The following is an 11,941-nucleotide window of genomic DNA, read 5'->3' as shown; positions in this document are numbered from 1 at the left end:
CTCTATTCTTATGATAATTGTCTACCGGGTTTTATAAAAAATAATTTAGATTGATGCACGGTTTTCTAAAACTATACATGATATATGACAGAGGTTTTCTAATTATCTAACCGGTATAGATTAGAATGGTATACTAAGGACAAAATAGTAACTTCAAGTGGTATACTAAGGGCTAATTGATAATTTCAGGTAATAAATTGAATCTGTCCCATGAAAAAATACATTTATCTTTGACTTAACTATGTTGTTTGGTACCAAATAAAAATGCAATCACGTTACCAAATTATGTTGTTTGGTACCACTTGAGAAAATACAACTACTCTTCTTCTACCAAACTATATTGTTTGGTACTCAATGAAACTACAACAATTACATAAAACACAATAAACTATTTCGTATTATTTTATTATGAGTATAGCATTTCAAATCTCTACCGATTATAAAGTAAGACTTCCTCTATATGACATGCAAATGTTGCATTTGAAAAAAGAGTAGTTGAGTATACGCAAACAAACCATAGAGCGGGAAAGAAAAAAAAAAGGTCTTGTATGCACAAGGTGTACAATAAATTTATTGTACACCAACATAACTTTTACCCGGTTTTCTCTAACTTTTACCCAATTTTCTCTAACTTTTATATTATTAAAAAATAAGTTGATCGATAAACATTTTAAAGGGCTAAATGATAAATTTTATACATTATTAGTGATTTTAAAGAAATATTTTTTTATTAAAATGAAAAAATTTATCAGTAAAAAATAGATAACTTTTACATATATAAGGATAACTTTTAAGCATTTTACATTAACTTTAACTTTGGTGCACAGTATTCGTACGACCCAAAATGCACACCCAATTCCGAAAAGCTCAAAATTCACCTTATTAGCAAAAGAGGATAAAATAAATTAAAAGAAAAGATTAAAAATATCGGCATCCCATCCATCATCTTCTTCTCCCTCTCCTTCGCAAGCATATTCTCCCGTCAAACCCCAATCTAGAGTTGTGTGAGAAAACTTCGGATCCCAAATGATGGAGGCTGGTGGCGGAAGCGGCGGCGGTGGGGAAACCCTAAATCCAGAAACGCCAGCTTCCGTCGCATCACGGTGGGGCTTCATGGTATCGCAGCGGTTCCAGCATTTTCTGGACAAATCGACCCCCCACATGTTCTACCGTTGGATCGCCTTCTTCGTCATCGCCCTTGCTTACGCTATCCGAGTTTACTTCGTTCAAGGCTTCTACATCGTGTCGTATGGTTTGGGAATTTACATTCTTAACCTCCTCATCGCCTTTCTCTCTCCTCAGGTGGACCCCGAGATCCAGGAACTCACTGATGGTCCCACCCTCCCCACTCGCGGCTCCGATGAGTTCCGCCCCTTTGTTCGCCGCCTCCCTGAGTTCAAGTTCTGGTCTGTTCCCTTTCTCCTTCCTTCTATTTTTAATTTGGTTTTTAAATCTTTCTTTAAGAAAGTTGTATGTAATGCGTAGTATTTGACTGGAGCTCAGTTTAAAATCAAAGTTGGGTGATTTAGTATAAAGGGTAGTCAACAATTTTTATTTGGGGGGTTATAGTATGCTGCAATATATGCATTCATGAGTATAATTTGGTGAATTTTTTTCTTCTTTTTTCATTGGTTATAATGATAATTTCAGCATGATTTGTGATTTTACTTAAATAATGTTTGGTGATGCTGATCTGAGATCTTGTAGTACAATTAGGGTTGTTTTCCAGGGTTGATTTGTGTTTGGAATTAAATTAAAATTTGGGGTTTTTTGTATAATTGTGATGGGGTTTCGTCTGATTGGAAATCTTGTGTAGTATGATTAGTGTTAGGATATAGCATACTAGCATGACATGTTAATGCTGTGGATGCTCTTTTTATGTACTTATGTCTAAATGTGCTAATTACATGGTGAATGCCTGAACCTGAATTTTGGAACGGGGAGTGTGCGGTGTGATTAGTGTTGGGATGTAGCATACAAGCATGAATGTCAATGCTTATTGTCTAGTACAATTGCTTCTTAGGATTTTACTCTGTGTTTTTGTCAAAATGGTAGTTGCAAGAGTGGGAGAACAAGGCTTTGTAAGAAAGTGATTATCACCTTGCTAGTTAGTTAATGAATGACATATAGCTGAGGTTTGACTTCATAGATGAGCCAGTCGTTTGGTTGAGATTTAATGTGTGACTGAGAAGCTGTTGGTGATAAAACAGGTCATAATGGTTACTTGTACCAGGTTATGGTTAATTTTAGTAGGCATGTTTAATCCTATTTTTTCATTTCTCTGAAGTAATGCAAGTTATATCTACCCATAGACGTGATGAGGAGGGAGGGAGGGAGGGAAGGAGGTGTTATAGTTCAGGAGGGAAAGAGGGTGGGGAATATCTAAGATGTTATACAGTGTCTTTAGTGTCTTGGAGGATACGATGTTAATTAGAAATATGATAATTAAGGTTACTTGGTTTGGAAGACGCAAGGAGAAGCATAGAAGAAACTCTGGAATTCAAATAGACTGCAGGCTGGCTACAGAGCTCAATCGTGTCGCTACGTTGTTTTATAGATCTTTTTTCTGAGACCTATAGGCAATAAGTTTTATACCTTCTTTTGTAGTGAACAGAAGCTACAAAGGATATGGCATGTTGTTGGACTTGTGGTCCGTTGATTCCGGGTTCCTTTTGGTTGATCTTTGACTCACTCCATAGGCTTCAATCCAACAAATTATTATAAAAATTTCTTGCCAATTTAAAAGAAAGAAAGAAATGATAAATAAATATTTGGGATTAAGGCCTTTTAGTTGAACTAGGTATGGTTATCGTCTTATCGTTAATCTTGTTAGATCTGAGATTTTCTCTTACCATGCAATACATTTGGCTCCTCCCAAGGTTGGGTGGGGGAGGTTTGCCAGATGTGTACAGTCTTATCCTCCCTTCCAGTTCCTTGCAACTGCAAAAGAGGCTCTTTAGTGTTACCCCTACCCTAGTTTTCCATATGCGAGGGTCATGTATAAAAGACTAGTTGAAGATACATATCTATTGTGGAGTAAATATAGTAGAGACTTGATGCAGAAATGAAGTATTGTTACTCAAAAGAATGCTGTATAAAGTTTGTATTCACTTAATAATTGAATCTCCCTTATGTGAAGGTACTCTCTAACAAAAGCCTTCTGCATAGCTTTTGTCATGACATTTTCAAGTGTGTTTGATGTTCCCGTTTTTTGGCCAATACTCCTTTTCTACTGGGTTGTTTTATTCACCCTCACCATGAGAAGACAAATACACCATATGATCAAATACAGATATGTCCCCTTCTCCTTCGGGAAAAAGGTATGCTAATCTGACTCTTTTATAGCTAGTTCTGCTTGTCTAATACTCATATTTCGTTTTCTTTTCATATCTTATTTATCCTCTATGTCATCTTAACACTCTTTCTGTAAGTCTCAGCGTTATGATCGTAGGAAGCATGCTGCAGAAGAAAGCGCCGCACTCGTCAGGGATTGATGTTTCAGGTAGGTAAAACAATCTCTCTTAATTTCGAGGCCGGTTCTTTTGGGTGATTCCAGATCAATAACTCTGTTACTGATGAATAGTACAAATCACATGGGAAAATCGTAAACAAATAGACTTTTAAGATATATATTTAACTTCAACTTGTATTCATTTAAGCGCACATTTTATTCTGTTAACTTCAAATTATATCTGTTAAACTCAAAATTTATTCATTTAATTCACTTTTTACGTTTTATTTTTAAATTTTTATTTCCATCTTTTTTAAAGGTTTCCTATCGATTTAATTACGAAAATGCCATGTTATTTACACTATTTACAAATAACAGTTATTGATATATACTTTTCCGATTCTTTATGTTTGATAAGGTGACCGTTAATATTCCTACAGTATGAAACTGGAAAAAGTTTCTTTTTGGGAGCTTCATGGCATTATACGTGTTGGTTGGAATCTCATATAAACATATATGATAGGGATAATATATTGCAATTGGTCTAATTTTCTTGCTCTTTTAATCTTCCATTTGGAATTCCATCCCCCCTATCTAAGAAAGAATATGGTTTTGCTGCTCAATAAACCGCAGGACAGTTTTAGGACTGGTAGCTACAGTTTTCCGGTGTTTGGTTCTAGCAGTTGAGAGGATTCATTGTCATTCATATCTTTCAAGCAAGTAAGCTCCTTTTTACTGATCTGACTGAATCAAGGAGAGGCCGTTGATGTTATTCGTTTCTTTTTGACATTACAATTTTGTATAGAGGGAAACATCACAAAAATTTCCTTGTAGGTTTGTATCAAACAGGAATTGTGATTTTATTTCTATTCAAAAGCTTTGTAATGGTTAATGTTAGTTTGCTCTATTGGAGATGAATGACACATCTTTTAGTTTCCTCTACAACCACGCCATTTCCTGATTTTAGGGTACTTTTCAGATCTTTATGGTTCCATCCATAGCTTCATTTTGAGTCAAGAGCAATGATTTCATTTGTGTAATAGTGAAAATGTACGGGGATTCTTGCAGATATATGCTTCGCATTTTAGTTTTTCCTCGTCTTACCCAGAATTTGGATTGTTTAGCTTGTGAAATCATTGCAGAATGCAGATATGTGTTGCTTTGGACATGCATTTTCTGGTTCAACCTTTAGCTTTGTTGATTGTTATGCAAAACCTTAACCGGCCTAGGGTAGGCTGATTGCAGAGAGTTATGAAAGTGTTTGCATAAAATGCATCATTCATCATTATCATTACCCCATTGCCTCAAAGAGGCTCCCGCAAGAAGCGGGGTAAGGGGGGTCGGGTGTATGCAACTTTACCCCTGCAATTGCAGAGATGTTGTTTCTAATTGACCCAAAAGCGATAACGGGACGACAACGGGACGACCATCTTCTACTTCATGGAAAGGAAGCGAATGAGGTTTTATGAGCCATTTTGATTTAGTCCATTACATCCCACAGCCAAATGAACAAGTGAATCTTTAGCTCCATCGTAAATGGACATTTGCATAAAATGCATCTAAGAAGAGATTTTTTTTTTTTGAAAGTAATTGCATCAGGTAGTTGAAGACTTTAAGCATTTTCGATTAGTTGGAAGTGTATTATTTACAAGGGTTGTACAATAAATATTGTACACTAGAGTAAAAGTTAACTCAAAATGCTTAAAAGTCAAGCTTATATATGTAAAAGTTATTTATTTTTTAGTGAATTTTTTTTCATTTTAATAAAATTTATTTCTTCAAAATCACTAATAATGTATAAAATTAATCATATAATCCTTTAAAATGTTTATCTATCAACTTTTTTTACTAATATAAAAGTTAATCAAAACTAGGTTAAAGTTACAAGAAAATGAGTAAAAGTTATATTTGTGTACAATAAATTTATTGTGCACCTTGTGCACGCAAGACCTTTTGATCTAGGATTACTTTGCCGGATCTAGTAAGTTTTACATTGAGTTGAAAATCTTTATCAAATAACTGAGAATTACAGAGTATTAAATTGTGAAATTTTAGAGTAAGACTCACTTCTGTTCATCTTATTTCTACTAGAAAAATGAGTTTAGATCAATTCAAATAAGATAATGTAAATTCAGACATAAGATACGTTCATGGAAAATAAGAGTTTATATATACAATTTATAATTAAAATAAGTTTGATAAGTTCAGGAAAGAGAACATCGGGTGAATAATAGATTTATATGATTCGGGTTTGCTAATGCTCTTACTTAGGCCCTGTTTAGTTCACCTTATTTCAGGATCTTATTACTTATTTCAAATTTAATAAGATCAGATCAGACCAGACCAGATCAGATCATATTAGAAAAAAGCAGATCAGATTAGACCAGACTCGATTATTATGATGATTATTATTATTATATATTTATATCATTGTTAAGGGATATAGTTGCCTTTTCCGACCGTATTTGTTTAAGAGATACACTTGTCATTTGTAATAACTTATCAACACCACCATCTAATTAAATAATCTACCTAATATATCATATGTTCCACCACCCTATTAACACAAATAATTTCAGAACTGCACCCCACCTCCCACCCCCTAAAATGACATAGTCCCCACTTATTTTGCCTATTAAAATATCTACCCAACCTCACTTGTTTACTTTATTTCATTCAATTTTTCATCTTAATACACGTGCCCGACCAAGTCTACCCTTTAAATAAATACGGAGGAAGTATTACTTAAGGCATAAAAAAACATTGACAAAACATTCAAATTCATCATGACCAAATTAAAACCATTAAGTCCAGATCAGAAACGATATAATCAGGTCATGTCCATATCAAAACTGATTACTTAAGGCATAAAAAAACATTAACAAAACATTCAAATTCATCATGACCAAATTAAAATCATTAAGTCCAGATCAGAAACGATATAATCAGGTCATGTCCATATCAAAACTGATTTTTATAGATCAGGACCATCATATATCTAGACCCGAACTGATAGGATCAGATGATATCCAGATCATAACTGATGTGTACAGATCATGTCCATATCATGTTCAAATCTGCAAAGATCTTGTCTACATCAAAACCGATCCTTACATAACCAATATGTTCAGATCAAAACCGATTTGTATAGATCATGTCCAAATCAGAATCGATATGTCCAGATTATAACTGCTCTAGATATCGACAATGTACAGATTATGTTCAGATCAGAATTTTTCTACAAAGATCATGTCCATATCAGAATTTATTTGTACTGATCATGACTGGATTAGAACTGGTCTATACAGATCAGAACTAATCTGTACAGATCAGAAATGATTTGTACAGATCATGTCTAGAGCAGAACAGATCTGTACAGATCAGGTCCAGATCAGAACTGATCTGTACAGATCATGTCTAATTCAGAGCTGAACTGTACAGATTATGTCCAGATCGGAACTGGTATGTACATATCATGTCCAGATTAGAACTGAACTATACAGATCATGTCCAGATTAGAACTGATCATGTCCAGAACAGAACAGATCTGTACAAATCATGTCCAGATCAGAACCGATATGTACAGATCATATCCAGATCATATCCAAATCATAATCAATCTATCTAGATAATGTTTAGGGTCTATCTAATATAAGGAATAGTTAAATCATGAGCAAAGTCAAATAAATAATAACAATATTATAAATTTGCGTAATATTTATTTTACACGTAAGTCGTTTAATATTAATAAATGTAGATTTTTGTTCAAACTTAATTATGAAGAATCAGATCAGATCAGATCAGATCAGACCAGATCAGAAAAAATAAGTTCAGATCAGATCAGAAAAAATAAGTTCATATCAGATCAGGAGAAATAAGGTGAACTAAACAGAGCCTTAACAAAAGCAATGGTTTCCACTTATAAATCAATTCATTCTATCCTTAAAGGTTTGAGTCTTGGGACAATGTTACAATTATTTCAAGACAGAAGTTAATTGGTATAAACCAAAAAGGAATGCTGATGAAGGTAATCTTAACCCAGGAAATCTCTTTTATTGCTTTCAATTTAATGGGTGAAAAAAAATACAAATTTAACAATCTACAAATTGGGGGGCTTGTAATAGCTAAAGACAGAATAAAAAGTCTGTCCTGCAGTAAGCAGCAACAAGAAAACAGCAGCCAAGAAAGAAATAACAGCCCAAGGGTTATAAAAATACTTATGCTTTAAACTTGCACGCCAAGCATTCCACCTATGATCATAATACGAGTTCACCTCTTCAGAAACCTTTGAAAGATAACTATCATTGATATCAAAAACCACTTCTTGACAAAGATGATTAAACATGTCTGCAACTTCAGCATCATTCCCTAACCAATGCTCAAGTATCCCGCAGTAATGAAGGTAATTCACGTCTTGTGCTGAGTCGATCAAGTTATCCATGAACACCACGTAAGCCGTTATGTCGTTCGTACAGTCTAGATGGCTTTGCTCGAAGGCCACGAGGTTTAGGAACAAGGATTTTGTCCCGTCGTGGACTAGGAGCCTGGGGATGTGGAAGACTCCGTTTTTGAACTTGATGTCCCAGAAACGGTCTGTTTTACGCTTCTTGAACTTGATTCCGGACTCTTTGAGGTCTGTGACGCAGTGGATGAGCTGAGTCCGCCGGTGGTCGGCGACTAGGTTTCGTCTTGACCATTTCCTGAACCAATGTCTGGGAACTGCCTCGGGTCCTTTCCTGAGTAGGCTCCGACGGAACACGTCGAGGCAATGCAAGCCAACCTAATCCATAGAAAAAAAAAATCGTGGATCACGTTAATTAACGGTTGTGTTATCACGGAAACCGCTTGTAGCGAATAAACAGAACAGATCGCGGTGTGAAATTTCTCAAAAAGATCATATTAATAGGTTTAAGCTTTGTTTAATTATACCTTTTAAGTTTAAAGCATTATTTCAACAAACCCCTATTGTAAGGAGAAGGGACACTATTGAACGAACACCTACCACAAGTTAGACAGCCAGCTACGCGGGTTTTCGCTTGAGCCACTCTCAAACATTTCGCAACTGATGGGGCTCGATCTTGTTCCCCACCAACTCCACCAACTTATGTTGGTTTAAAACTAGAGCTGATCGACAGTCTCTGAGACGACACGACAACACGATCGAAAACGGTACGACATAAACATGAAGTTACTAAGAGAAAACACGAAGTTGACACGACACAAAACCAACCCGAATACGACCCGTTTAGATTAGTTTTTCATATTATGCAATTTTCCTTTTACTTGTTAGATAGTTTTGATAAAATTGATGAACAAATAATCAACACGAGACCAAACACGAATGCGACCCGACATGACACATTTGTCAACTCTATTTAAAACACATAACTAATTACTAAAATATTTTTGTCCAATTTGTAAAAAAAACGGTGTAATGGCAAAAATAAAAAAGTTCTAACGCGGCGAGTCACCCTCACGTAACGGATGTGAATTTTATCGCACCATTACGTAACAGGGGTTTCATAGAATGGTAAATCCAAAATCCGTACCTGGTCTGACAGCGGGTGAAAAGCAACTGATTTCGGGTGCAGAGACGATTTCATCTTAGTAATTTGCCTAGCAGTTAACGGCTCATCAATAGGCGACAACGGATCAAAAAATATAATCGCCAATTCCGCAACAATACTCTTCTGATTAACATCCCCCAATTGAAGCAAAATCAGCTTATCCAACACAAAAAGAGGGATTTGATTCTCAATCATCATCATATCCCTTCTTATAGAATACATCATCCCCCTCATAGCAAAAATAGGATCATTCCTCTCATAACCCAGATTCTCAAACCCTTCAGTATACCCCCTAAAAAACTCCAGAATAAAACAACCATCAAGAACAAGCATCTCAACAAATTCATTGCTTGTTAAAGTCAATGGTCCTTCATAACAAGCTCGAACTCTGTCTTCTAACTCCTGCATTGCTTCGATGTAGAGTTTTATGCTCTGTCTTTTCCGTTTCAGCATGTAGTGTAAGGCCCGCCATTTGTGGCGTTCCATAGGGTGGAGCCGCCGTTTGAGGCGGTGGTAAGGGCCAATGGAAACCACTTGTGGGATGTATGCTTTGTCGTCTCCTAAACCTTGATCGTCCCTCAGAAAATGTGGGATTCTGTAAATGCAGATTTTGGACCATGATCCTGCAACGTCGTCGTTGCTGGCTTGTTCGAGTTTCTCTTTGATTGCGATTATCCATTCGGATTCTTGTGGGTTTGCTGGTGATTGGATTTGTAAGTCTTCTTGCCTTTTGACCTCCCCGTTGACCACCACTTGAAGCGGCTCCGACGGAATTTGAAGATTTGACTGGTGGTGGTGGTGGTGGTGGTCAGGTTGGTCTGATGTATCAGCGTTTTGAAGTTTTTCTCTCAGCTTTAAAGTTATCAGATACCAACTCAACAGCTCTTTGTTGTAAACGGCTACCATTGCCCCCTCTTTCTTTGTATTCTTCAAAGAATCAAACTACAATAAACTTTAAAACGCTCCTTTTTTTTTTGCTTTTAGCATAAAATATTAGCTTTTAGCCTATTGAAGTGTTACTTTTGCTAATCACTCTTTTTTCTTTATTTTTTTAAAGATTATCTCTGAAAATGAAATTGTGAGATGTAGCTCAGAATTTTGGAGGGTTTTAATTGGGATTTTAGATCTAATGGTGTGTGATAATATATCAATAAATGAGAAGATCAACAAATTTAAATGGAACCTAATTAGGACTTATAACTTATAAGAAAAATACCCTTTCATATTATGAGGAAATATTTTCGGATGTCAGATATGTGCTTGTAAATGCATATCATAGCAAAAGACAAAATAGGAAAAAAGACAAAAAAAAAAAATTAAATGGTGTATTTTTAAACAAAAATGGTACTTTTTTTTTTACAGGATGGTAATTTCTTTACATAAATGGTACTTACTTTTTTGTCTTTTAGCTATTTATCTTTTAGCTGATATATGCCACACATATCTGATATCCAAAAAAAACAACCTCTTGATATCATTGCCTAGACAAAACAGAAGTTGATTTGTATGCTTGCGGGTATGATAAAACTAAAAGGGTAATTAAACTGACCAAATTTTTAGTCAGGCCGTCTAAGTGACCTGTTCCTATATATTAGGAGAAAATTTTGGAATTTTGGCAACTATATTAGAGTATTTGTGTTTAAGGATTTCAACGAGCCGAGCCGAGCCGAGTATTTAGTTGTTCGAGCTAGACTTGATAAGAAATATACAAACTCGAGCTCTAGCCGAGCTTTCATTTCCCTATTCGAGCTTGGCTCATTTAAGTTTTTAGTTGTTCGAGCTCAGCTCACGAGTACGTAGCTTGTTTAAGTTCAAGCTCGAGCCGATCTATTAACAAACGAGCTTTTAACAAACAAGTCATAACAAACAAACAAGATCGAATTTAAACGATCATATCAATAAATGAAATATTATTTTAAAAAATTATAAAACATAAAAACATAAAAACATAACCAAACCCAAATAAAAAGTTAGCACAGTATACTAACTAATACTATTTTATAAATTATAATCTCCTAAAATCAAAATCTAACCAAATAATTGTAACTTACATTTACTATAAAATAAAAATTAATCATACTTTTTTTAGAAATTTAATATGAACGAGCTTGGAAACGAACATGAACGAGTTGTTCGTGAGCCTAAACGAGCCAGACACTAGGTTGTTCGAGCTAGTATCATTTATTAAACGAGTTTAAATTTTTTGTTCAGACTCATTTATATATTAATGAACGAGTTTTGACCGAGCTTATTCACGGGTTGTTCACGAGTGTATCGGTTCATTGACATTCTATTTGTGTGCATTTTGCTTGAAAATTTATTTTAAGTCTTGATTTAAGCTCGTTTGCTTCTAGTCATGAACTCCAAATTTTAAATTAGTTCACGGCTTAGCCATCATCTGCCTTGGAGATTTGACTTTTTTCTTATCAGTTATCAATTTAATTAAGTAATCGGTTCAATGATTTAGTTATGAATTTTTGCATATTTAAAGTAGGATAATAATTAGAAACAGATAAATTATGCTTTTCTAGTCATAATTTAGTATTAGTTCTTGCTTCCTTCCTCAACTGTGGTGGGGCTGATTTACAAGCTGGATATAAGTTATGTACATTTGTCCCAGTCAAACAAAGGTGCAGTTGATTATGATTTATGACAGAAATATTGTTTCAATCAGATTAATCCCCCACCTTTTGTCACGTTTATGAATCAATATTCAATAAATATTCCTCCTAATTGGGTCCTTTCGTTACTGTACGTTTTTGTTTTCAATTTTTCAGAAAATCAAAAACGAAATTATTGAAACCGTAAAAATAGTGTTCAGATTTTTGCTGTAAGTTTTTAAATTGAATTTGATTATTATCGGTATGACTTACTGCTTATGTCATTTACATTATAAAATTAAAAATTGAAAACTGATAGTGAC

The 11,941-nt window shown here is 34.8% G+C and overlaps 2 protein-coding genes across 5 annotated transcripts; one reads left to right on the top strand and one right to left on the bottom strand.

The window, feature by feature from the left end:
* The first annotated feature begins 906 nt into the window (after nt 1-906).
* LOC110778226 (protein RER1A) lies at nt 907-4,396 on the top strand. 4 transcript variants are annotated; one of them, XM_021982798.2, is made up of 4 exons: nt 907-1,406; nt 3,140-3,320; nt 3,432-3,502; nt 4,090-4,396. In XM_021982798.2, exons 1-3 carry the CDS (start codon nt 1,027-1,029, stop codon nt 3,492-3,494), a joined length of 624 nt encoding a protein of 207 aa, XP_021838490.1. In that variant the 5' UTR covers nt 907-1,026; the 3' UTR covers nt 3,495-3,502; nt 4,090-4,396. The 4 variants fall into 4 exon arrangements, with proteins under 4 accessions (XP_021838490.1, XP_021838489.1, XP_021838492.1 ...); XM_021982797.2 differs by having other exon boundaries at nt 908-1,406; nt 4,085-4,396; XM_021982800.2 differs by having other exon boundaries at nt 909-1,406; nt 3,438-3,502.
* A 3,083-nt stretch (nt 4,397-7,479) lies between these two features.
* On the bottom strand, nt 7,480-10,186 carry LOC110778229 (putative UPF0481 protein At3g02645). Its single transcript, XM_021982802.2, has 2 exons — nt 9,001-10,186; nt 7,480-8,231 (listed from the first exon to the last, which is right to left on the bottom strand). The coding sequence occupies exons 1-2, from the start codon at nt 9,922-9,924 to the stop codon at nt 7,551-7,553; spliced, it is 1,605 nt and encodes a 534-aa protein (XP_021838494.1). The 5' UTR covers nt 9,925-10,186; the 3' UTR covers nt 7,480-7,550.
* Between the last annotated feature and the right edge of the window lie 1,755 nt (nt 10,187-11,941).

The sequence above is a fragment of the Spinacia oleracea genome, chromosome 3, assembly GCF_020520425.1.
Source record: "Spinacia oleracea cultivar Varoflay chromosome 3, BTI_SOV_V1, whole genome shotgun sequence".
In the NCBI taxonomy this organism is placed as follows: domain Eukaryota; kingdom Viridiplantae; phylum Streptophyta; class Magnoliopsida; order Caryophyllales; family Amaranthaceae; genus Spinacia; species Spinacia oleracea.
The sequence above is the reverse complement of the archived record's forward strand: the minus strand, read 5'-3'. Positions and strand labels throughout refer to the sequence as shown.